General features: G+C 44.6%; 2 protein-coding genes across 4 annotated transcripts in view; one reads left to right on the top strand and one right to left on the bottom strand.

Moving 5' to 3' along the window:
* The window catches only part of FGFRL1 (fibroblast growth factor receptor like 1), a 165,988-nt gene extending 157,820 nt beyond the window's left edge, over window positions 1-8,168 (top strand). Inside the window, exons 6-7 of the mRNA XM_081911793.1 lie at window positions 3,524-3,877; window positions 6,580-8,168. Coding sequence (XP_081767919.1) covers window positions 3,524-3,877; window positions 6,580-7,001 — 776 coding nt within the window. The 3' untranslated portion in view covers window positions 7,002-8,168. The remainder of the gene's footprint in view (window positions 1-3,523; window positions 3,878-6,579) is intronic.
* Window positions 1-24,860, bottom strand: part of SPON2 (spondin 2) — a 594,586-nt gene that overhangs the window by 39,255 nt on the left and 530,471 nt on the right. The gene's annotated exons all lie outside the window — the stretch shown is intronic.

Genomic DNA, 24,860 nt, shown 5'->3' with positions numbered 1-24,860 from the left:
GCCACTATCACTGCCTTCCCTTGAGATTTTGTGAACTGTCTCCTCCATCTCATTTGTTTTCTGTGCCAGATCAAGATCTGGTGTTACAACATTACTCTGTGTTGACTCAGAAGACTATTATTATTATTATACTAGAAGAGAGACTGCAGGAGGAAAGCTCAGATGTTCTGTCCAATAACCCATGGGCCACATGGTATCTGCTATCTGCTACGTGCTTTTCCTAGGTGTTGCTTAGGATGGAACATAACAGTTACTAACCTGCAGTACTATGCACAATGTGACCTTATGTAGTGCCATTATATTGTCTGCTTCGACAATATGTAGGTCCAGGTTACATCCACTGAAGTGAGCACCACCACTCTCATTGATTTAATAGTTCTGATTTGTACCCCTTGGTTTTTGGCGTAATAAAATTAGTTCTGCTGTGGAAATTCCCACATCCAAAGGGAATCATCTGCTCAATGATAACTCTTTTTCTGTGTAAAAATGTGAATGAAAAGCACATGTGGCAGAATTCTGTTTTGTGTTGAGTATACAAACCTGCTGGACATCTGGTAATGATAAAAAGGCAGCTCTGTGGAGGCAATAAAAACATGTGTTTACATTAAAACCGGGAGCAGAGACATGGAAATGAATCAAGCCTCATCTTAATGTCAGAGGCGGCATTTTTACTTCATCAAAACCAGGCAGCACTTGTAACAAGTTCTCTTCTGCCCCCATTTATCTTGGCTTTTATCAAGCCAAAGATGTATCTATCCTTTGTTTTCATGAGCTTTGGCAGGCTAAGAATGAAAGTTGCCAGACTTAGGCAGATAAAGGTTTGAAGGGTTTCTTAATATTTTGGCAGAAGGCTGTGGGGTAGTTCAGGATTTACTCCATTTCCTCACTTAACCCTTCTCTCTAAGCTACTGGTCACTTGTCACCTGCTTATCAAAATTTAACTCTTTCCAGCTTGTGTCTGCCACAAACGTGTTAGTATAATTTACGGCAGGGATGGGGGACCTTTTAACAGCCTGAGGGCTGCATGGATAACCTTTTAGGAGCCACCTGGCAGGGTTGGGCAGGACCAGAGACCAAATATAAGTGGGCAACAGAGGAAATGCTTACCATATTTTTCACTCTATAGGATGCACCCGGCCATAGGACGCACCTTGCTTTAGAGGGGGAGAACAAGAAAACAATTTCTCCCCCTCCCTGCTCAGCGCTCCTTCAGCGAAGCAGCAGGAGAAAAGGAGCCCCTTCCATTTCTCCTCCCGCGTCGCTGAAGGGGCGCTGCGCAACTCTCCCTCTCTGCTGAAGCCAGGAGAGTCTTGCTCTCCTGGCTTCAGCAAATGGAACCCGAAGCCTCCAGAGCGCAGTGGGACCTTCTGCTGCGTCCCGGAGGCTTCAGGCAGCTATTCCTGAAGCCTGGAGAGCGAGAGGGGTCGGTGCGCACCGACCCCTCTCGCTCTCCAGGCTTCAGCGAAAGCAACACAAAGCCTCCGGAGCGTGGAGGGAGTGCTCCCTCTGCGTTCCGGAGGCTTCGTGTTGCTATCGCTGAAGCCAAGGAGCCTGCATTCGCTCCATAGGACGCACACACATTTCCCCTTCATTTTTGGAGGGGGGAAAAAGTGCGTGTTATAGAGCGAAAAATACTGTACTTTTGTAGGCCACATTTCAGCCATGCAAAAAGCAGGTTCCTGCACATTCTTTTCCATCCTCCATTCATTCAGGCAAGCAAGCAAGCAGCATTATCGCAGTGCAAGGCACTTGGGGAGGGTGTGAAGTAGAACCAATGTGGTTCCTGTGAGGCTTGCTCTTCTATATGGTTGGTTGTTTTATCTTTAACAATAGTTCCCACCAGTTTTCCCAGGATGGATGTTAAGCTACCGTATTTTTCGCCCTATAGGACGCACTTTTTCCCCTCCAAAAATGAAGGGGAAATGTGTGTGCGTCTTATAGGGTGAATGCAGGCTTTCGCTAAAGCCTGGAGAGCGAGAGGGGTCGGTGCGCACTGACCCCTCTCGCTCTCCAGGCTTCGTGGACCTCTCCGCAAGCAGCGGGAGCACTCCCACTGCTTGCGGAAACTTGCCTGCATGCTGAAGCCTGCACGTGCTGAGCTCAGCGCATCCAGGTTTCGCGGACCTCTCCGCAAGCAGTGGGAGCCAGCGCTGGGCTCCCATGGCTTGCAGAGAGCTGCCTGTTTGGGGGCTGGGGTCGGGGGAAGCTCGGGCCTCCCCAGCCCCGCGCCTGGGGGGAAAAATAATTTCCCCCCCTTTATTTCCCCCCCAAAAAACTAGGTGTGCCTTATGGGACAGTGCGTCCTATAGGGCGAAAAATACGGTAACTGGCCTGCAATTTCCAGCCAGCCTCCCCCCCCTCCTTTGGATACCCTTTTTAAAAATTGGTGTTATGTTGGACATTTTCCTGTCCTCAGATGCGGAGGCTGATCTTAGAGACAAGTTGCATGTTTTTGTTAGAAGATTAGGAATTTCGTAATTGAGTTCTTTGAGCACTATCAGCTGGATGCCATCCAAACCTGGTAATTTGTCAGTTTTGCTTTTGTCAACAAGGCCAGAACTTTGTGTCTCAGCACCAATATTTGTCTGAGTTCCTCAGACTCCCTTATTGTGAAAATTAGTTCAGCCACAGGGATCTGACCTGTATCTTCCACTCTGAAGACATGCATAGAATTCATTCATCCTCTCTGTAATCTCCTTATCTTCCTTTAGCACATCTTTGACTCTCTTGTCATCCAAAGGTCCAAATGCCCCCCTAGCCAGTCTCCTGCTACTAATGTATTCTCTCTCTCTTTTTTAAAAAAAGCATCCCTTATTGTCTGCTTGCATTTCCTTTGTCAACATTTACATTACTTTTAGTTCTCATTCAGACAAGATTTCTATTAGTAGTAGTAAGATTTTATTAAGGCTTTTCATAATACAATACAAAACAATACAATACAAAACAATAAAAAACAAACTAATCTAAACAGAAACAGAAAAGGTTTCCATTTTTCAATAGAAGCCTTCTTTCCTCTTATAGCTATTTTGGCACTGCTCATTAACCATACTGGCATTTTCTTGACCTTTGTGCTTCTAATATTCTGGTTTTAAACAACTCCCAAGAGTTTTGCAGAGGTTTGACTCTTGTGATTTTACCTTTCGGCCTCTTTTTACCATTCCCCACATTTTGGGGATGTTTCCCCTTTTGAAGTGAAATGTGACAGTGTTGGATTTTGCTGGTAATGGACCATATACAAGTATGGCTGATTTAACAGCATTATAAAGGAAGGAAGGAAGGAAGGAAGGAAGGAAGGAAGGAAGGAAGGAAGGAAGGAAGGAAGGAAGGAAGGGTCAGATGACTCCTCACATGTAAAGCAGCCCCACAGTCTGCATGCTCGGTGCATATGTGAAGCAGCTTAAAAGCATACTGTGCCTAAAGGTAAGGGGGAATCCAGAGTTTTGTTAACAGTCCATCATAGTCCATCAGAAGGAAGATTTCTGAATGCATTAAAAAAAGTTGATTGGTATGTTCTTGCTTCCAGAGAGAACAAGATCCAAGCCAATTCTTACCGGGACACATCCTGTGAACACAACGGTAGACTATGGGGGGACAACCTCGTTTCAGTGTAAGGTGAGGAGTGACGTCAAGCCTGTTATTCAGTGGCTAAAGAGAGTGGAGTATGGCACCGAGAACAAGTACAATTCCACCATCGATGTCGGGGGGCAGAAGTTTGTGGTGCTGCCTACGGGAGAGGTCTGGTCCCGTCCTGATGGCTCCTACCTGAACAAGCTCATGATCACAAGGGCTAAGGAAGAGGATGCTGGAATGTACATCTGCCTCGGGGCAAACACCATGGGATACAGCTTCCGAAGTGCATTTCTCACAGTGCTACCAGGTGAGGTGCTAGGTTGTTCCCTTGTTTATTGAGCATTAACCTGTCCTTCATTCGTTCCTGGAGTTTATTGTTGTGGCCATTAAAATGGGCTGGCTGAGTTCTAAGGCAAAGCATACACAGAAAGTTCCACTCTCCTGTACAGAACACCACTTCAAAAAGACAAAGCTGAGGTAAAATACTCAACTGTAGGTCAGAAACGTGAAGATAATTTCTAATATTCCATGTGTTAAGATGTGGGTGAACATATCAGACGACACAGCGATTCTTCAAACAGCTCTTTTTTATTCACAGGCCAGAACAGAACTGAACTGAAGGGTTCAGCCAGCCTGCTTATATAGAGCTCCAGTACGACGTAACTGTAACAATTGCCCCTTTAGTCTCTAGTTGCCCCTTTAGTCTCTAGTTCTGCTACAGGCATCTGAAGATTATGATTAATTCTAAAAACCATTAAGAAGACATTGCCATGAATCATCACCTAAAATCATTAAACCTGACGAAGGACCCCTGGAACTGTCAGAGGAGGACACAGAGCTACCTCCCAGTCCACCCTTTTCGCAACGGTGTTATCAGTTAACTTTGAACACAGTGGAAAATCCTCCCACAGCTCTAAAACTGCTAGGTGAAGATGATCTCTTCCAGGGTGCTTAACCTTCTAGCCATAGAAAGTACAGTGGAACCTCGGGTTACGAACGTGATCCGTGCGGGAGGCACATTCACAACCCGCAGCGCCACGTCTGTGCACGCGTGGGTCACGATTCGGCGCTTCTGTGCATGCTCAAAGTGTGATTTAGTGCTTCTGCGCATGCGTGAGCCCCGAAACCCGGAAGTAACCCGTTCCAGTACTTCCGGGTTCGGCGCAGTGCACAACCCGAAAACACGTAACCTGAAGCGTCTGTAACCCGAGATACCACTGTATACAATAACTCAAAGGTCCTCAACGGCCAGTTATTAAAATAACTGACATCCTATCATTATGCACATAGCAAACAAATTCACTATAAGCTGTAGTATAGGAGATCAGTTTCACTTTTCATTTAATCCACCTGGCATATTAAGATCTTCAGGGTGACTACCCAATCCAGTTACCAACTTCTCAATTTGTTCTACGTAGGGTCCGAGACCTACGTAAGTCCATATTCAGTAAAGTGTTTCGCCAAAGGGACCTGCATTCTATGATTACCGAGTGCAGCTTTTATGCTCTAATACCCTCTTTTTAATTTTTCTGGTGGACACACCCACATACATGAGCCTATAATGCACACTGAACTCCCTACATGACCCCTTGGGTGTTGCAATGGTAAAAACATCGCAGAACATGCTTTCTTCCACCTGTCCAATTGACAAAGTCCTTAATTTGTCCTCACAGGCACAACAGTGGTTACATGGGACATTCCTTGTCACATTTTTTATTCTATTGATTGTGCAAGCGCGTAGCAAATACCCAAGTGTCACTATTTATTAATTAAAAGAAGCTTCTGGGGAAAGTGATTTGGAATTTGAGAAGGGGAGGATGGGAATAACTTCCAGGCTTAGGGAAGGATGGGAGTCAGTCAATGTGATATATAGCCAGACGAGTTTAGAACCAAAACTCTTCATTTTAGAAATCCATCGATAAACTCACAAAAAAGAGAAAAGCAATAAAAATTAATAAGTTACCAGGCTTTAAATCAGGAGCACAGGGGTGACTGTTTCCTCATATCATTCTTAGCTTCCTCCCTTCCCTCACTGGTTTAAAAATTACTCCTTCCTCTGGCAGACCTTTCCGGCAATGTTGAGATTGGTGGAGTCTTGACTGGTGAGGTGAGGGGTGCTGCAACTCTGCCTTATTCAGCTGACCCCTGACCCATGTTTATCAGTAACATGGCAAAAGCAGCATTGAGAACCTCCTTCTGTGTTAACCGAAGGTTGAGTCCCGGTAAAATGCTTGGTGTACTGCAGCCCAGATACTCTGCATTGCAGCAGAATTCAGCGGTGAACAAAACCAGCCTTTGCAGCTGAGCTGCATCTAGGCTGAAGTGCATAACTAAGTCGCATAGCTCAAGTCCCGGCTCCTGGCGTGTTGATGAGAAGAAGGCATTGTTGACAGGAGCTTCATTTCTCTATCTGCTCTGAGCTGCCTTATTACCAAGCGCTGGTGTTAGGAAACCATCCTTATGTGTTAATAATAATAATAATAATATAGTATTTATATCTGGCTGGGCTTCCCCAGCCACTCTGGGCGGCTTCCCAAAAAATATTAAAATACTGTAATACATCAAACATTAAAAGCTTCCCTAAACAGGGCTGTCTTCAGATGTCTTCTAAAAGTCAGAAAGTTGTTGTTCTCTTTGACATCTGGTGGGAGGGCGTTCCACAGGGCGGGTGCCACCACCGAGAAGGCCCTCTGCCTGGTTCCCTGTAACTTGGCTTCTTGCAGTGAGGGAACTGCCAGAAGGCCCTCGGAGCTGGACCTCAGTATCCGGGTAGAACGATGGGGGTGGAGCCGCTTCTTCAGGTATACAGGACTGAGGCCATTTAGGGCTTTAAAGGTCAGCACCAACACTTTGAATTGTGCTCGGAAATGTACTGGGAGCCAATGTAGGTAAAACACAATTCAGGAGAGCGTGTGCAAGCTTCTGTGTTCCTGACATCTGATCTGAATCTCCCTGGCCTGCTTCTAATTAACCTTTTTGCTCTCTTGCTCTCTTTCTGTTCCCATCCAGATCCTAAGCCACCCAACCCTCCCGTGGCTCCTTCTGCCACCAGCCTTCCGTGGCCTGTGATCATTGGAATCCCAGCTGGAGCTGTCTTCATCTTTGGAACAATCCTTCTGTGGCTCTGCCAGACCAAGAAGAAGCCATGCTCTCCTCCTGCGGCAGCGCCTATGCACAGGCCGCACCCCCGGGACCGGGTCTGTGTGCCGCAAGTCCCCGACAAAGACTGCATCTCCTCCATAAACTACGAGGAATATGTAGGAGCCCAGCAGCAGCAGCAACAGCAGCAGCTGCTGAGCCAAGGGTCTGCCCTGGCCCCAAACATGGGTTCCAAAATGTACCCAAAGATTTACACGGACATCCACACTCACACGCATTCACACATCGAAGGCAAAGTTCACCAACACCAGCACATTCATTACCAGTGCTAAAAGGCTACGCGGAGTTTATCCTGCGGTACACTCTATGCAGACTTCTTTGAGTCAGAAAGGTGTGGGGGGGGGGGGAGAGAAAAGAAACCAAATTGAACAAAACCATTGATTCCCAAAAAAAGAAGAAGCGATTTTGGAGAGAAATGCGGAGAAAGGGTTTTGTTGTTGCTGCTGTTGCCGTTTGTTGTTACTGTGACAAAGGAATGATGAAGGAATTCCCAAAGGCAAATGCTTGCGTCCCTGGAAAACGGGAAAGTCCTGTTGCAAAAGCCAGAGGGAGAAGGGAAAGGGAAGCTGGGCCTAACCCTGTCCGCCCACCTACAACCTTGGTCGCTGCTTCTGTCCTTCAGCCGCCTGTGGAAGCCCGAGGACAGCGTGGCTCCTTCCTTGGGCACACGCAGAGAAGGCCCGATGGCAAAGCAGAACTTAGACACAGAAGCATTTGAGTGACAGTGCAAAAGACGAAAAAGGCCACTGTGGCCGGTTCCGGGGGAGAGAGTTCTATTTAAAGTTGTGTAATGCTGCCTGATAGTTAGCAATAAACAAGCTAGTTGTGACTGAGTGACACTCTTTGGCCCGGGGGGGGGGGGGCTTCCTTTTAAAGGACTCGGCTCCCCTTTCCCCCAGTTGCCCCCAAAGCAAAGGACAATGTTGTACAACTCGCTATATTTATATTTAATTATAATAAGGATAATCATGCTGGTTTTTGTGAACACGAAAGAAAGGAAGAAACACAATCCCGTTATGCTGCCCTCGTCTGCGATTGTCAGATTTTTCAAGATTTAGAGCGGTGTGCCTCTGAGCTGACAATTGATAATACAAAAGAAGTTAAAGACGGTTCTTAAAAGAAGAATAAAAATGGACTCCAGGGAATTATGAATATGCTGAATATGCACTTGTGGGCATGGGGGGAGAGGAGGTAGGGGAAAGGGGGGTAATTTTGTTATTTAATTCATTTCAGTTTGGGGTGGGGTGGGGATACAGCAAAACTGGACCATATTTTCCAATGATCTAAACCTTTTAAAATCTATATAGAGTTTTAACAGAAGACATGTATATTTAATTTATTTTTTAAAAGAAAAAAAATGTATGATATTTGTCTCAAAAACAGGCATTTCTATACATATTTTTGATCAAAAAATAAAGATTTTTTTCCAGGTTGTTATAGATGCTAGGTTCTCAAATATAAGAAATATAGCTTTTAACAGTACTTTATTTAGGATCTTGAATGTCATATATTTGTTTGGTTTGTTACAATGGCTTTCTGCTCCTCTTCTTTTCCAGGCTCCTCTCCTGTGTTTCTTTCTGTCTTTGTTCTCAAGATTGTTCAACAAATCTTGTTCTTTGCAAAAGAAATCACAGATTATTTTCCAACAAGAAGGGACTTTAAACAAATAGCTGGTGCTTATTGATTTCACTCATGAAACTGCCAAAAATCAAATATGCAACAGTGGTTAAGTTTACTTCTGAAGGAGAGCTTACATTTGAGATCACGCCCCCTGCATGGATAGTCTTTCCAGAAGACCCTTTTTTGCACAAAAAGTGTGCAGCCATTACTCACGTGATGCAGAGAATCCATCCAGTCCCCTCCTCAGAGTAGCAAATCTGTTGTCTATAAACAGTGCATTTTTCTAGGATTCAAACTATGCAACATAATTCTTTTTAATTGCTGGGGAAGTGCAGTTTCCTCCATGTGAGATTCATTTGTGCGTGCCAGGTGAAATGTCAGGTGTGCCAGGTGAAATGCCACTAGTGACACAACTCCCTCACTTAGGTCTGTGGCTTGTTGTGACCTCTTTTAGGGTTATTTTTAAACAGGCATCAAAAGCTCTGTGCTCCCTTTCTGTGTGATCCTGTTGCACGGGTAATACTGTAGCTTCAGATACAGTGGTGCCTTGCTAGACGAAAAGAATCCGTTCCGCAATTCTCTTCGTCTAGCGGTTTTTTCGTCTTGCGAAGCAAGCCCATTGACAGCTTAGCGGATTAGCACTACAGCTGTCTAGCGGCTTCTAGTGATCAGCTGTTAAGCGGCTTATCAGCGGAACAGCTGATAAGCGGCTTAGCGGCTTAGGAAAAGGGCGGGGAAAAGCGGGGGGATGCAAGATTTTTTCGTCTTGCGAAGCAACCCCATAGGGAAATTCGTTTTGCGAAGCGCCTCCAAAATGGAAAACCCTTTCGTCTAGCGGGTTTTCCGTCTTGCGAGGCGTTCGTCTTGCGGGGCACCACTGTAAAACTAATGCAAAATGGTGGGGCAAAACAGCCAAGCTATATCGGCACCACCGCACTAGAGGTGCACATGCTCTTTTTGTCTCAGTTCCAAGGCCTGTGCAGAAACCCATCAGTAAGCTGCGCGAGATAGTTGCCCCGAGAGGGGGTAGGGGAAGAGGGAGGCAGAACTCTACTCACCTCCACGATACCCAGTTACCTCCATGATACCCAATTACCATATTTTTCACTCTATGGGACACACCGGACCATAGGAGTGGGAGAACAGGAAAAAAAAATCTTCCCCTCTCTGCTCAGCGCCCCTTCAGCGAAGTGGCAGGTGAAACGGAGCCCCTTCCATTTCTCCTCCCGCTTCGCTGAAGGGGCACTGCACAGCTCTCCCTCTCTGCTGAAGCCAAGAGAGTCTTGCTCTCCTGGCTTCAGCGAAAGGAACCCGAAGCCTTCGGAGCACGGCGCGAGTTCCCGCTGCGCTCCAAAGGCTTCAGGCGGCTATCCCTGAAGCCTGGAAAGCGAGAGGGGTCGGTGCGCACCAACCCCTCTCGCTCTCCCGGCTTCAGCGAAAGCAACGCGAAGCCAAGGAGCACGGAGGGAGTGCTCCCTCTGCGCTCCGGAGGCTTCGCGTTGCTATCACTGAAGCCAAGGAGCCTGCATTCACTCCATAGGGCGCACACACATTTCCCCTTCATTTTTGGAGGGGGAAAAGTGCATCCTATAGAGCGAAAAATACGGTAACCCTGAGCAATAGGATTTGGGGTTAGAAATGTGACCTATTATAGCCACATCTCTTAAATGGTCATTCCTAACCACAGGTATGCCAGTGCTGCACATAGGATAATGCAGGCGTGCTGAGTGTTCAATGGTAAAAGTCACCGAAAGAAGTGATGAGCATTGGTGTTCTATGGGAAGTGGGTCGAAAAATGAAACAAAAACGACAGTACTTTGCCATCCTCCTCGCATGATAGAACGCAAACTGACGTGTGATGGAAGGACGACATTTTCCATTCACAGTCTGTCTTATTAAGGCCTTTGTTCTTTTTTTACCATTATCGGTGTGTAAATTTTTTTTTGCCTGTGTATTAGCTCATGGTTTGAAGAATTTGGCCTTTCTTAATTATTGCCGAGGGATTTTCATGTACCTCCACGTTATCTGCAATAGGCATAGTCTAAATTTGAGCGGGATATAAATTTTATAAATAAATAAATATAAATTATAAGCATGTTTAATGTGTTTAAATCCCATTGAATTCAGAGGAACGTATTTCCACGTAGATGCTGGCTGCCCCAACTTACTTGCCACAAACCTTACAAATTCTTTGCTCACCTGGATTGCTCACCAGTCTCGGTGAGACTGCCAAATACATCGGACATGGGCACTCCCATTTAATTTTGAATCTCCTCCTTAGCTTTTCTGGATACCTGAATACCCAAGATCACTAGATTTGATACCAATATCTGGGTACCTGTATCTTGGAACACACTTCAGAATGGCGATGCTCTGACATGTCTCTCATTCATTCCAATGGAGCTTACACCAAATTGTGCCCAAGGAGTTTTGTTTACATGGTATGGGGTTGTCACCGGAGATGTTCTATAGATTACAAAATGGTGGTGTCAATTTGGAGAAATCAATCAGGCTTCTACATGAGCAAAGGATACGTGCTGTGAATCGAAGGTGAAACCACGATTGAATTTTGCCAGGTAGGTTTGGTTTGTCTGTCACCAGTATTGTAGCTGCACACCTCAGGTTGACACAGCAAAATATCTACTGAGCATATGTTTTCTATTCCTAAAGTGCCACAGCTGTTATTTGAAACATTTCTACTACAAATGCAATAAACCCTTCTGCTCTGATGGTTGTGTGTTAACATGGACACCATAAAGGTTTTGTGAGAAGACGGATTCAGGGCGAGTCTTACGCGTGCCACCTGCCCCTGATAATCTGGCAGAGGCCTTTGAAGTTACCAATGACAGGTGTTTCCCAATGCAAATTATGTATTTATGTATTCATTTGATTTATTGGTCATTGACATAATTTGAGCAGCCATAAGCAGCAACTCGTCCCTGTGCCAGCTGGCTTAGTGAATACAGCCTTGATTCTGGGTGTGATTATTCAGAAATAAGTTCCACCATTCAATCGGCCATTCTCAAAGGTGAGTGCTAATGAAATCTAGGTGAATTTTGTGTGGGACGGAGGTTTATGTGCCAGTCTCAAGCACAGTTCCTAGCAAGTACATCCCACTGAACAGTTAGGATTGCACTTAGATTTACTGCAAATAGTTGACTCCACTCCACACCTTCAGGTGTATGTTGTCTCTATGTGGCTCAGGACAGCAGGGAATATGATCTCCGTATCCACTATTCCTATTGAATTTAAAAAAGCAGAATGTGGAAGCGTACTCACCATTCTTTTAAAGCACATAAAGGTAAAGGTAAAGGGACCCCTGACCATTAGGTCCAGTCGTGACCGACTCTGGGGTTGCGGCGCTCGTCTCGCTTTATTGGCCAAGGGAGCGGCGTACAGCTTCCGGGTCATGTGGCCAGCATGACTAAGCCGCTTCTGGTGAACCAGAGCAGCACACAGAAACGCTGTTTACCTACCCACCGGAGTGGTACCTATGTATCTACTTGCACTTTGACATGCTTTCGAACTTCTAGGTTGGCAGGAGCAGGGACCGAGCAACGGGAGCTCACCCCATTGCAGGGATTCAAACCGCCAACCTTCTGATCGGCAAGTCCTAGGCTCTGTGGTTTAACCCACAGCGCCACCCGCGTCCCATTTATGTGTTAAAGCACATAACTTCCCCCAAAGAATATTGTTAACAGTGCTGGGGGTTTAGCTATGTGATGGATAAATTACAGTTCCCAGGATTATTTGTAGTGTATATGCAGCCTGTGTTCTACCAAATTTTGATACGCATTTTCCTGAACTAATGATACAAGACAACAGACTGCGACTTCATTTATTTTAACAAAAATAATATTGTTCAGGCCAAGGGTTCTGCTAAAAGTTACCAGAAACTCTTAATGGATATAGGAACTTCAGCTATATGGTGAACTACAGTCACAGAAGTGGCATTAGTGTAGCAGAAACAAAAATCCCTTGTCAATCTGACCTGTGACCTTGGCCTCAAATGTCAAAAGTTCAAAGTGTTTCTAAACTGCCCCCCCGCCTTGTACTTTTCAGCCTTCTCAAAGTGAGAACTTTATCAAAATATTGCAGTTTTTAAAAGTGTGGGATCGGTAATCAAGTTGTGAAGTGGTATGAAATATGGGGGAAATGAGGATTTTGGCATAAACTTGAAAATTCCGTTTTAAAAACTCATCTTTAATAATTATAATAATAATAATTGAATGTAACATATTTACACTGCTACAGATTGTCAGAGATGCAGCCTTTGCTGGTTCTAATTAAGGCAATTTTTGAAAATTTCTGATCAGTGAGAGAGATAATAGCCAGGAAAATCTTTGTGACACCAGTACTGTTATTAATGTGTATTTACCCAGAATCCTCTGTGGATCCATACATTTTCTGCCATATGCAGAATCAGTATTCATGGGTTCACAACCAGATGGTTTTTTTTGGGGGGGGGGGGGAGAAAAGGGGCCACTGTTGCTTTTCCTTTGGCAAAATGGGTGAATTATCTGGCCACACCAGAGCTGCCTTTATGAATGGGCTGGCAGTGTGAAGGAAGAGGTTGCCAGGTGAGCAGTCTTCCTTTCCACACTGTTACCTTAAATCACTCTCAGGCTCTCAGCTCACTTGAACACAGATGTTGAAAGGGTTTTCCCCTCTGGTGCTTTAAACTTCAGAACTGGAGAATTGTGAGCACAATTCAAAGTGTTGATGCTGACCTTTAAAGCCCTAAACGGCCTCGGTCCAGTATACCTGAAGGAGCGTCTCCACCCCCATCGTTCTGCCCGGACACTGAGGTCCAGCGCCGAGGGCCTTCTGGCGGTTCCCTCATTGTGAGAAGCAAAGCTACAGGGAACCAGGCAGAGGGCCTTCTTGGTAGTGGCGCCCACCCTGTGGAACGCCCTCCCATCAGATGTCAAAGCGATAAACAACTACCTGACATTCAGAAGACATCTGAAGGCAGCCCTGTTCAGGGAAGTTTTTAATATGTGACATTTTAGTGTATTTTTCATCTTTGTTGGAAGCCGCCCAGAGTGGCTGGGGAAATCCAGCCAGATGGGCAGGGTACAAATAATAAATTATTATTATTATTATTATTATTATTATTATTATTATTATTATTATTATTATTATTAAATAATCACTTCAGGAAAGACTTGGGTGACACTCGCTTTCAGCCATTTAGTTCAAAAGCTATGCTGAAATGTTACAACACACTTTGGTAAATTCATACATTACTTCCGCCATCATAACGCTTTTTAGTTCAGTTTTATTTTAATTGGGGGTTGATCTACAAACAGGCATATACCTTCCCATGTGGCTTTTGTCACATTAATCACATTTTCATCAATTGCTTTCATATTAAAGCAAGCTGAAGATCCACTTAACAAGAGTCGTAAGTAAAAATGGCAGCTTGGGTTGTTTTCCAGTTCATTACAAGTTGTAGCCATAAAAAGCCAACGCTTGTGCCATATGTCATATTGACGTTTTTATGGTGGTTTTATTACCGTACCTCTGGCTCGTTTCCATGCTAAAGAGCAGTACCTTTGTAACACTGCCTGTTCTGATTATCATATTCCATTGGCCACATTTTGTACACCAGTTGTTTTCTTGCTCAGAAGAGCATGTATTTGAATAGTTAACTGCTGAATAAATAGTTAATGGTTCTGCACTCACTAGGTAATTGATGGATGGGCATTGGGTTGAGATGAAACGACTTGATGTCACCAGAATTCAAATCCACCATTTCTGAAAACATCAGAGATGCCTCCATTCTCTGTGTAAAGGCTCTGTCAGCTAAGACCTCCTTTAGCAGAGGTCTGCCCACAGTTCCACCCCTAAACAGGGTAAAATTCTGGATGGGACATGGGTAGCCCGGGGGAGGAGCATCATCATCAGAAGACACCCACCTGACTGGGTTTCCCCAACCACTCTGGGCAGCTTAAAGGTAAAGGGACCCCTGACCATTAGGTCCAGTCCTGACCGACTCTGGGGTTGCAGTGCTCATCTCACTTTATTGGCCGAGGGAGCCGGCGTACAGCTTCCGGGTCATGTGGCCAGCAGGACTAAGCCACTTCTAGCGAACCAGAGCAGCGCATGGAAACGGCGTTTACCTTACCGCCGGAGCGGTACCTATTTATTTACTTGCACTTTGATATGCTTTCGAACTGCTAGGTTGGCAGGAGCAGGGACTGAGCAACGGGAGCTCACCCTGTCGTGTGGATTTGAACTGCTGACCTTCTGATCGGCAAGCCCTAGGCTCAGTGGTTTAACCCACAGCGCCACCCACGCTCATTAAACACAGTAGAACTTCAAACATTAAAAACTTCCCTATAAAGGGCTGCCTTCAGGTGTCTTCTAAATGTCAGTTGTTCATTTCCTTGTCATCTGACACGGCGTTCTACAGGGTGGGTACCACTATGGAGAAGGCCCTCTGCCTGCTTCCCTGTAACCTCACTTCTCACAATGAGGGAACTGCCAGAAGGCCCTCAGAGCTGGACCTCAGCATCCAGGCTGAACGATGGGGGTGGAGACACTCCTTCACATGTATAGGACTGAGGTTGTTTAGAGCTTTGAAGGTCAGCGCCAACACGTTAAATTGTGCGCAGAAACGTTGTAGCCTTCATTGAATCCCATCTCCCCCATTTCTCAAACATCCCCACAAATACAGGAAATCTACACCAGGACAAGACCGGGCATAAGTAATTCCCCTCCTTTTTTGAGTCCAGTGGGGAAGGAAAGGATTGCTTTCCACCACTTTTTGTTGTACCACTTCCAAGCTGGGGCTGGATTGAATGCAGTGGGCATTAATGCAGACATCACTATGAGCAGGTCTCCACCCCATGAAAATGTGACTATTGAATGCTCTGCCTGCCTCCAGCTTTGTGTCCATTAGACTCTGCCTACTACCAAGTCGGACCACTGATTGATCTTGGCCGCTTGGTCTACTGCAGAAGTGAGACTCCAAGATCTCTAATGCTGGCTGAGATGCTTTTAACTATGAAGCTGAAGGGTTGAACCTGGGACTTGCTACACCCCAAGCATCTTCTGCTGCTGAGTTCTGGCCCCCATGTTTTTGAGATCAAGACTTATTGAGCAAACTCTTGAGTAAAAATGCAAAGGATTGGGCTGCTCAGGTTGGAAGAAACACCAATAGTATAGCCAGTACTATTAGTAGCTTCAAACTGTTGAATAAATGCTCATACTGAAGTTTACACAGACATCGTTTATTTATGCATACTGGTGGGAAGGTAAATGGTGTTTCCATGCACTGCCAGAAGCAGCTTCGTCATGCTGGCCACATGACCCAGAAAAACTGTGGAAGCGGACAGATGCCAACTCCCTCGGCCTTTAAAGTGAGATGAGCGCCACAACCCCAGAGTCGTTCACGACTGGACTTAATTGTCAGGGGTCCCTTTACCTTTACCTTTATTTAAATATTGAGATTTCCCATTTCAGCTATTGTCTCCAACAGCCCTGATAATCAGAGAGGCTCTGCTACATCTCCCTAAACAGATGGTGAGCTCTGTTGTTGAAATGGGGGGGGGGGCAGGATGTCCCATTTTGCTGCCTGAGGAAGCCTCCCTTACTTGGGTCACATGGCAGTGCCTGCAAAGCAGTGGTGGTGATAGCAGGTTCTGATGAGCTCTAGTGAGATTTTGCTGAGATTTAATGAGATCTCACTGGAAGCCACTGCCAGTGGCAGAGGCAGCGTGCAGAGAAGCCCCTACTGCTCCTCTGCCCCCTCTCATTCCGCCACCCAAGGCAGCTGCCTCAACCTGCCTCACGGGTGGGCTGGCCCTGTATTGAAAGCTAGGGTTCAACTTTTCCTCCCAGGAGAACGCAAACAACAACTGCTTGTCCATATATGAATTCCTATTGGATTAGAGCAGGGGCCAAAGTCTGCCAAGGCACAACTGATCAAGCTCCTTTATCAATACTGAAAAAGAAACCAAGGTAAGGAACAGCGGCAGTAGCAAACATGTGTTCCGCTCGATACAAGAGACCTTCATCTCGATATTCATTGCTGGAGCCTTCAAAACCCTGATGGTTCAGCTCAAAATTCAGTCTAGTTGTCAGGAGCAGTAAACTATGAGCAAGAACATAATCTCCACAGACTTGGTGAAGCGTCAGCCCAGATGAGCTACACAGCTCTTACCCAGTGGATCAGTTGTTGAGACTGAGTTGTTGAGAACATGCTTCATGTGAGCTGAATGCAGTATGTAAGCAAAACACTCCACTTGCATGAAGTCGCTATGTCTGAGCAAATGCTCGCATTGACGCTTCCCTCCCTATTCAAGGGTCCTCAAATGCATGCTCAGAGCTTTCTTGCATACAGTTTGGCTCTTTCACAAATGTCAGAGACTGGCTGGATGAGGAGGAGTGGTGGAAGCCACCTGACCCAGAGCAAAGTGTCCAGACCACGGGAAGTAATAGTACCACACAATTCTGCCTTGGTCAGACCACACCTGGAATATTGTGTCCAGTTCTGGGCGCCACAATTTAAGAAGAATACAGTAGTACTTCGGGTTAAGTATTAATTCATTCTGGAGGTCCGTTCTTAACCTGAAACTGTTCTTAACCTGAAGCACCACTTTAGCTAATGGGCCTCCTGCTGCCGCCACACGATTTCTGTTCTCATCCTGAAGCAAAGTTCTTAACCTGAAGCACTATTTCTGGGTTAGCGGAGTCTGTAACCTGAAGCGTATGTAACCTGAGGTACCACTGTATTGACAAGCTGGAATGTGTGCAGAGAAGGGCAACCAAGATGATCAAAGGGCTGGAAACCAAGCCTTATGAGGTATGGTTGAAGGAGCTGGGTATGGGGGTGGACTCTCCTTCCTTGCAGGTTTCTAAACAGAGGTTGGGTAGCCATCTGTCATGGATGCTTTAGTTGAGATTCCTGCATTGGACCCTTAGGATTCCTTCCAACTCTATGATAACAAAATGCATAACAGTACATAGTCTGATGGGATATTGTGTCCTGACCTGCAAGCAAGTTCAGGAGCACCAGGTTCAGTTCTCCCATTATGAAAAGCATGCTAACAACTTCCTCCTCTTTCCCTAAATGCAGCAGATAGAAAATAAAGCATGCCCTGCAGCAGGAAAGACTATTTCAGCTGGTGTGCAGTAAAGGTAAAGGGACCCCTGCCCATTAGGTCCAGTCGTGACCGACTCTGGGGTTGTGGCGCTCATCTTGCTTTATTGGCCGAGGGAGCCGGCGTACAGCTTCCGGGTCATGTGGCCAGCATGACTGAGTCGCTTCTGGCGAACCACAGCAGTGCATGGAAACGCTGTTTACCTTCCCGCTGGAGCGGTACCTATTTACCTACTTGCACTTTGACGTGCTTTCGAACTGCTAGGTTGGCAGGAGCAGGGACCGAGCAACGGGAGCTCACCCCGTCGCGGGGATTCGAACCGCCAACCTTCTGATCGGCAAGCCCCAGGCTCTGTGGTTTATCCCACAGCACCACCCGAATCCCTCAGGTGTGCAATAGTGCACCACAATGCCAACAAACACAAATCTACCCTGTTTTACATCTCTCTATTTATAGAGCTCATGAGGTTGCCGTTAGTGTCTTCGTTAAGCACTCTGTATCTATTTTAAGAGGGCATACAAGGTTGTCATTTTCTTCAAAGCCCAGTAAATTTAGCGCTAAATATGTTAGCTTTGTTGGGCTTTGGATCAGGTCCTAAATGATGAAAATAGATTCATCTCTAACACTTCTCTCCCTTTAAAGGTGCGCTAATTCTGCTCGCTCTCTTTTATCTCTCCCTAGATAATCTAAAGCCATTTTTTCCTGCTATGCAAAAGGGCCTGTTAGGCATAGGTTCCCTCCTTCTCTTCTTGAGCCGCCTCTACAAGTGATATCTTGAGTGTCAGCTGCATTCACTCCTTTGAAATTTGATTTGTCCTGCTGGTCCCGGTGCCTGACCGAGGGCGGGCCCTTTCATGTTAATATCGCCATTGGTAATCATATGTATTTCAAGAATGCAGTGTAACAGAACCTGTCCGATTGTTGACAGCCATGAGTTTCCATGGATTCCACAGCTTCTATTGTTTGTTTGCCCCTATATTTTGGTGATTTGTCGTGAGCAGGTGTGGCTGGAATGCAAGAAGGCATTGCTTTAGCCATATTCACCAAGAAAAGATGTGAAGACTTCTTCAAGGAGACATCTCCTGCCATGTGACACTGCTTGGCCTTAGGCATCAGTGAATGCTTTGTTCATTACCCAAGGGCAAAGGACTGACCAGCGCCTAAGCAAGCACAGTGCCAGCGTAACAGATGGGCATCCATGAGGTAGCCAAGAAGCCATGTATGTACATCAAGTGTATTTCAGAGCTGGATTCCCAGCCAAGAACAGCTGTCTATCCTTAGTTCAGATGCCTACAGTTTAGTGAGGGATCTGCCACTGCTAATCCAACTTCAGAGCGGGTTTAAACTTTCAGAAACGTATAAATAGCTTTCCCCGCCACAGAAGGAGAGCTTTGGACCCACTTTAAGCTGAGGGAGTCAAGTGTGTAAATGGGCTTTAGGAGAACCTTTCAGTGCCCCCACTTACCTTTCAGGAGCGGTTCAAGTGGAAACTCCATGACAGAAGCATTTCCCCCAAGCCAGTTCTTGGTAGAACAGGGCCAGAGGGACAGAAAGGATCTCTCATGAACACAAAGTACATGAAAGCCTTGGAGCATCCAGAAATGTTGGAAGGGTTCAAAGGCATTTTGTGCTGAAACATCAGCATCAAGGGTGCCAACTTAAATAAAATATTGGGGGTTGAGGAACATAATCGGTCACATGATGTGGTGCGCCCACACTGTTTGAATGGCAATGCCCATCAACTTTGGGGAGGGTCGAAGGGACCTCGGCTGCTAGGAATTGGCTCCTATGTTCAGCATGGAAAACTTGTGATGTTATGCAACTTAAAAGCACCAGAGGCTGTGACACATTTCCACTTGCAGAGCACTGATCACTGCATTGCATGTGAAAGACTTAAGATTTTATCAGAGGAGAGATTCAGATTCTTGTATCCCAGCACAGTGGTGTTCATTTGCAAATACCTTGGTAAGGGGGAAGGAACATAATGTACCAGAAGAATCCTAGTACCGTATTTTTTGCTCTATAAGACTCACTTTTTCCCTCCTAAAAAGGGGAAATGTGTGTGCGTCTTATGGAGCGAATGCAGGCTGCGCAGCTATCCCAGAAGTCAGAACAGCAAGAGGGATTGCTGCTTTCGCTGCGCAGCGATCCCTCTTGCTGTTCTGGCTTCTGAGATTCAGAATAATTATTTTCTTGTTTTCCTCCTCCAAAAACTAGGTGCGTCTTATAGTCTGGTGCATCTTATAGAGTGAAAAATACAGTACTTCCTTCATGTGCCAATGATGTTTTGCTTTTTACATTCTATACATTTATTGGGAAGCTGCGCACCAAATCATTAGTGGCTTATTCAGTTGGTATCTATGTTGACAATGTGATTATTAGTGTCCTTCCCAGAGACTAATGCCCACAGATGTGTTAAGCATTGAATGTTATTTTTGGCAGTATTACTATCTTTCTATTTTGAATATGCCAATTTCATGGACAGCCTCACTTCATATACATGCTCCCTAGAGTCGTAGTAAAGATAACTTCTGGTTCATTTCTCAGCAGTGTGTTAATGTTTGAAGAAACCAAACACACCGGGGACCCAAACAGCGGCTTTCTAAAAGCTCGGTATTAGGAAATGGATCAAGTTTGCGGATCAGAAACACTAATTCCCTTTAAAAGTTACCCAGTTCCTCCCCAATTCAATCTTATTCTTTTCAAGGATATGTGCAATGTCTGGGCACAAGCCATATGACAGAAATTTATGGCCAATAAATTTCCTATGTTCCTTTTCCAGGAGAGTCTAAAGGATAATCACGTAGTGGGATCTCCTTAACCCCCCCGCCCCCCACTCTGTTATATTTTGGCTCATGTAAAACTGTATTTTGTGCTCTTAACTTAGGAACAAATACTGATGAGCCCGTGAGGAATTTTGCATAAATAAAAGTGTATGGGAAGGGATATTCCCAGGAGCCTTTCCTTCTTAAGAGGAAACTATTTCATTGGCCGCGCGCGCACACACACACACACACAGACACACAAACTGCACATATGTGTTATTAATGTTATCCAGTTAGAGATTCTGAAGTTCATTTCTCTGCACCTGCAGCCAGGTTGCCTAAGAATCACAATGGAATTTTCCTTTCCTCCCCCTTCCCCACAATAAAGGAATGTCCAAGTTAGTCATGCAAAAATGTACAGAAAACCGCTTTGGAGTTGGCGGCAGTGAGAGTTGATATTTCAGATGAAGCAACGTCTGCCCAGGTACACCATAGCTTGTGGCCGGTTCTCCTCACCAGTGACAACACTGGGGATTCCAGTGACTGTGCTGGATCTAGAAGCATGCAGAACACCTCCAAATTTTACTGTTATTATAATATATAGATTTGTTGTTGTTGTTTAGTCGTTGAGTCATGTCCGACTCTTCGTGACCCCATGGACCAGAGCACGCCAGGCCCTCCTGTCTTCCACTGCCTCCCGCAGTTTGGTCAGACTCATGTTTGTAGCTTCGAGAACACTGTCCAACCATCTTGTCCTCTGTCGTCCCCTTCTCCTTGTGCCCTCAGTCTTTCCCCACATCAGGGTCTTTTCCAGGGAGTCTTCTCTTCTCATGAGGTGGCCAAAGTCTTGGAGCCTCAGCTTCAGGATCTGTCCTTCCAGTGAGCAGTCAGGACTGATTTCCCTCAAGAGTCTTCTGCAGCACCATAATTCAAAAGCATCAATTCTTCGGCGATCAGCATTCTTTATGGTCCAGCTCTCACTTCCATACTTCACCACTAGGAAAACCACAGCTTTAACTATATGGACCTTTGTTGGCAAGGTGATGTCTCTGCCTTTTAAGATGCTGTCTAGGTTTGTCATTGCTTTTCTCCCAAGAAGCAGGAATCTTTTACTTTCGTGGTTGCTGTCACCATTTTGATCACATTTGGTCAAAACTCTCCACTATGACCTGTCCTTCTTGGGTGCCCTGCTCGGCATAGTTCATAGCTTCTCTGAGTTATTCAAGCCCCTTCGCCACGGCAAGGCAGTGATCCATGAAGGGGAATAGATAGATGATAGATAGATAGATAGATAGATAGATAGATGATAGATAGATGATAGATAGATAGATAGATAGATAGATAGATAGATAGATAGATAGATGATAGATAGATAGATGATAGATAGATAGATAGATATAGATAGATAGATAGATAGATAGATAGATAGATAGATGATAGATAGATGATAGATAGATAGATAGATAGATAGATAGATAGATAGATAGATGATAGATAGATAGATGATAGATAGATAGATAGATAGATGATAGATAGATGATAGATAGATGATAGATAGATGATAGATGATAGATAGATAGATAGATAGATAGATGATAGATAGATATAGATGATAGATTATAGATGATAGATAGATAGATAGATAGATAGATAGATAGATAGATAGATAGATGATAGATAGATAGATAGATAGACCTTCTTCAATTCACTCAAAAATGGTGCCAAACTATTGCAAACGATCCACAGAAAGGTTTTTCGGTGGAAACAGGTGGGTTTTTATCATGGGAAACAGAATTAGACCTCGATGTCTGAACAACATTTTTGAAAAACTCTCTAAGCCGCGCGGTCACAATTTCAGCATAAAGCTGACGTTCTGCAATTTTTTCAAAAATGGTGCTGAACTGTTGCAAACAATACCCTGAAAGGTTTTTCAGTGGAAACAGCTGGTTTTTTATCATGGGAAACAGAATTAGACCTCGACGTCTGAACAACTTTTTTTTGAAAAAATCCCTAAGCCGCGCGGTCACAATTTCAGCAAAAATCTGACGTTCTGCAATTCATTCAAAAATGGTTCTGAACTAATGCAACCGATCCCCTGAAAGGTTTTTCAGTGGAAACAGCTGGGTTTTTATCATGGGAAACAGAATTAGCCCTCGACGTCTGAACAACTTTTTTTTTAAAAAAACCCTAAGCCGCGCAGTCACAATTTCAGCAAGAATCTTCCGTTCTGTAATTCTTTCAAAAATGGTGCTGATCTGTTGCAAACGATCCCCTGAAAGGTTTTTCGGTGGAAACCGGTGGGTCTTTATCATCGGAAACAGAATTAGACCTCGACGTCTGAACAACTTTTTCTTTAAAAAATCCCTAAGCCGCGCGGTCAGAATTTCAACCAAAATCTCACCTTCTTCAATTTACTCAAAAATGGTGCCAAACTGTTGCAAACGATCCCCTGAAAGGTTTTTCGGTGGAAACAGATACATTTTTATCATCGTAAACAGAATTTGCCCTCGACGTCTGATCAACATTTTTTGGTAAAAATACCTAAGCCGCGCGGTCACAATTTCAGCAAAAATCTGACCTTCTTCAATTCACTCAAAAATGGTGCCAAACTATTGCAAACGATCCCCTGAAAGGTTTTTCGGTGGAAACAGGTGGGTTTTTATCATGGGAAACAGAATTAGACCTCGACGTCTCAACAACTTTTTTTGGAAAAAATCCCTAAGCCGCGCGGTCACAATTTCAGAAAAAATCTGACGTTCTGCAATTCACTCAAAAACGGTGCCGAACTGTTGCAAACGATCCCCTGAAAGGTTTTTCGGTGGAAACAGATACATTTTTATAATCGGAAACAGAATTAGCCCTCGACGTCTGAACAACTTTTTTTTGAAAAAAACCCTAAGCCGCGCGGTCACAATTTCAGCAAAAATCTTCCGTTCTGTAATTCTTTCAAAAATGGTGCTGATCTGTTGCAAACAATCCCCTGAACGGTTTTTCGGTGGAAACAGGTGGGTTTTTATCATGGGAAACAGAACTAGACCTCGACGTCTGAACCACTTTTTTTTGAAAAAATCCCTAAGCCGCGCGGTCACAATTTCAGCAAAAATCTGACCTTCTTCAATTCACTCAAAAATGGTGCCAAACTATTGCAAACGATCCCCTGAAAGGTTTTTCGGTGGAAACAGGTGGGTTTTTATCATGGGAAACAGAATTAGACCTCGATGTCTGAACAACTTTTTTTTTGAAAAAATCCCTAAGCCGCGCGGTCACAATTTCAGCAAAAATCTGACGTTCTGCAATTCATTCAAAAATGGTTCTGAACTAAGGCAACCGATCCCCTGAAAGGTTTTTCAGTGGAAACAGCTGGGTTTTTATCATCGTAAACAGAATTATCCCTCGACGTCTGAACAACTTTTTTTGGTAAAAATCCCTAAGCCGCGCGGTCACAATTTCAGCAAAAATCTGACCTTCTTCAATTCACTCAAAAATGGTGCCAAACTATTGCAAACGATCCCCTGAAAGGTTTTTCGGTGGAAACAGGTGGGTTTTTATCATGGGAAACAGAATTAGACCTCGACGTCTCAACAACATTTTTGGAAAAAATCCCTAAGCCGCGCGGTCACAATTTCAGAAAAAATCTGACGTTCTGCAATTCACTCAAAAACGGTGCCCAACTGTTGCAAACGATCCCCTGAAAGGTTTTTCGGTGGAAACAGATACATTTTTATCATCGGAAACAGAATTAGACCTCGGCGTCTGAACAACTTTTTTTTAAAAAAATCCCTAAGCCGTGAGGTCACAATTTCTTCAAAATTTCTGACGTACTGCAATTCACTCAGAAATGGTGCTGAACAGTTGCAAACGATGACCTGAAAGGTTTTTCGGTGGAAACAGATGCGTTTTTATCATCAGAAACAGAATTATACCTCGACGTCTGAACACCTTTTTTTTTGAAAAAGTGCGTAATCCGTGAGGTAACAATTTTTTCAAAATTTCTGACGTTCTGCAATTCACTCAAAAACAGTGTCATAATGTTGCAAACGATCCCCTGATAGGTTTTTCGGTGGAAACAGATGCGTTTTTATCATGGGAAACAGAATTAGCCCTCAACGTCTGAACATCTTTTTTTTGAAAAAATCCCTAAGCCGCGCGGTCACAATTTCAGCAAAAATCTGACCTTCTTCAATTCACTCAAAAATGGTGCCAAACTATTGCAAACGATCCCCTGAAAGGTTTTTCGGTGGAAACAGGTGGGTTTTTATCATGGGAAACAGAATTAGACCTCGACGTCTGAACAACTTTTTTTGGAAAAAATCCCTAAGCCGCGCGGTCACAATTTCAGAAAAAATCTGACGTTCTGCAATTCACTCAAAAATGGTGCCAAACTATTGCAAACGATCCCCTGAAACGTTTTTCGGTGGAAACAGATGCGTTTTTATCATCAGAAACAGAATTATACCTCGACGTCTGAACAACATTATTTTGAAAAAATGCCTAAGCCGTGAGGTAACAATTTTTTCAAAATTTCTGACGTTCTGCAATTCACTCAAAAACAGTGCCAAACTGTTGCAAACGATCCCCTGATAGGTTTTTCGGTGGAAACAGATGCGTTTTTATCATGGGAAACAGAATTAGCCCT

This window comes from Podarcis melisellensis (assembly GCF_964234715.1).
Source record: "Podarcis melisellensis genome assembly, chromosome: 5".
NCBI classification, from domain to species: Eukaryota; Metazoa; Chordata; class Lepidosauria; order Squamata; family Lacertidae; genus Podarcis; species Podarcis melisellensis.
This window is presented reverse-complemented; position numbering and strand designations above follow the sequence as displayed.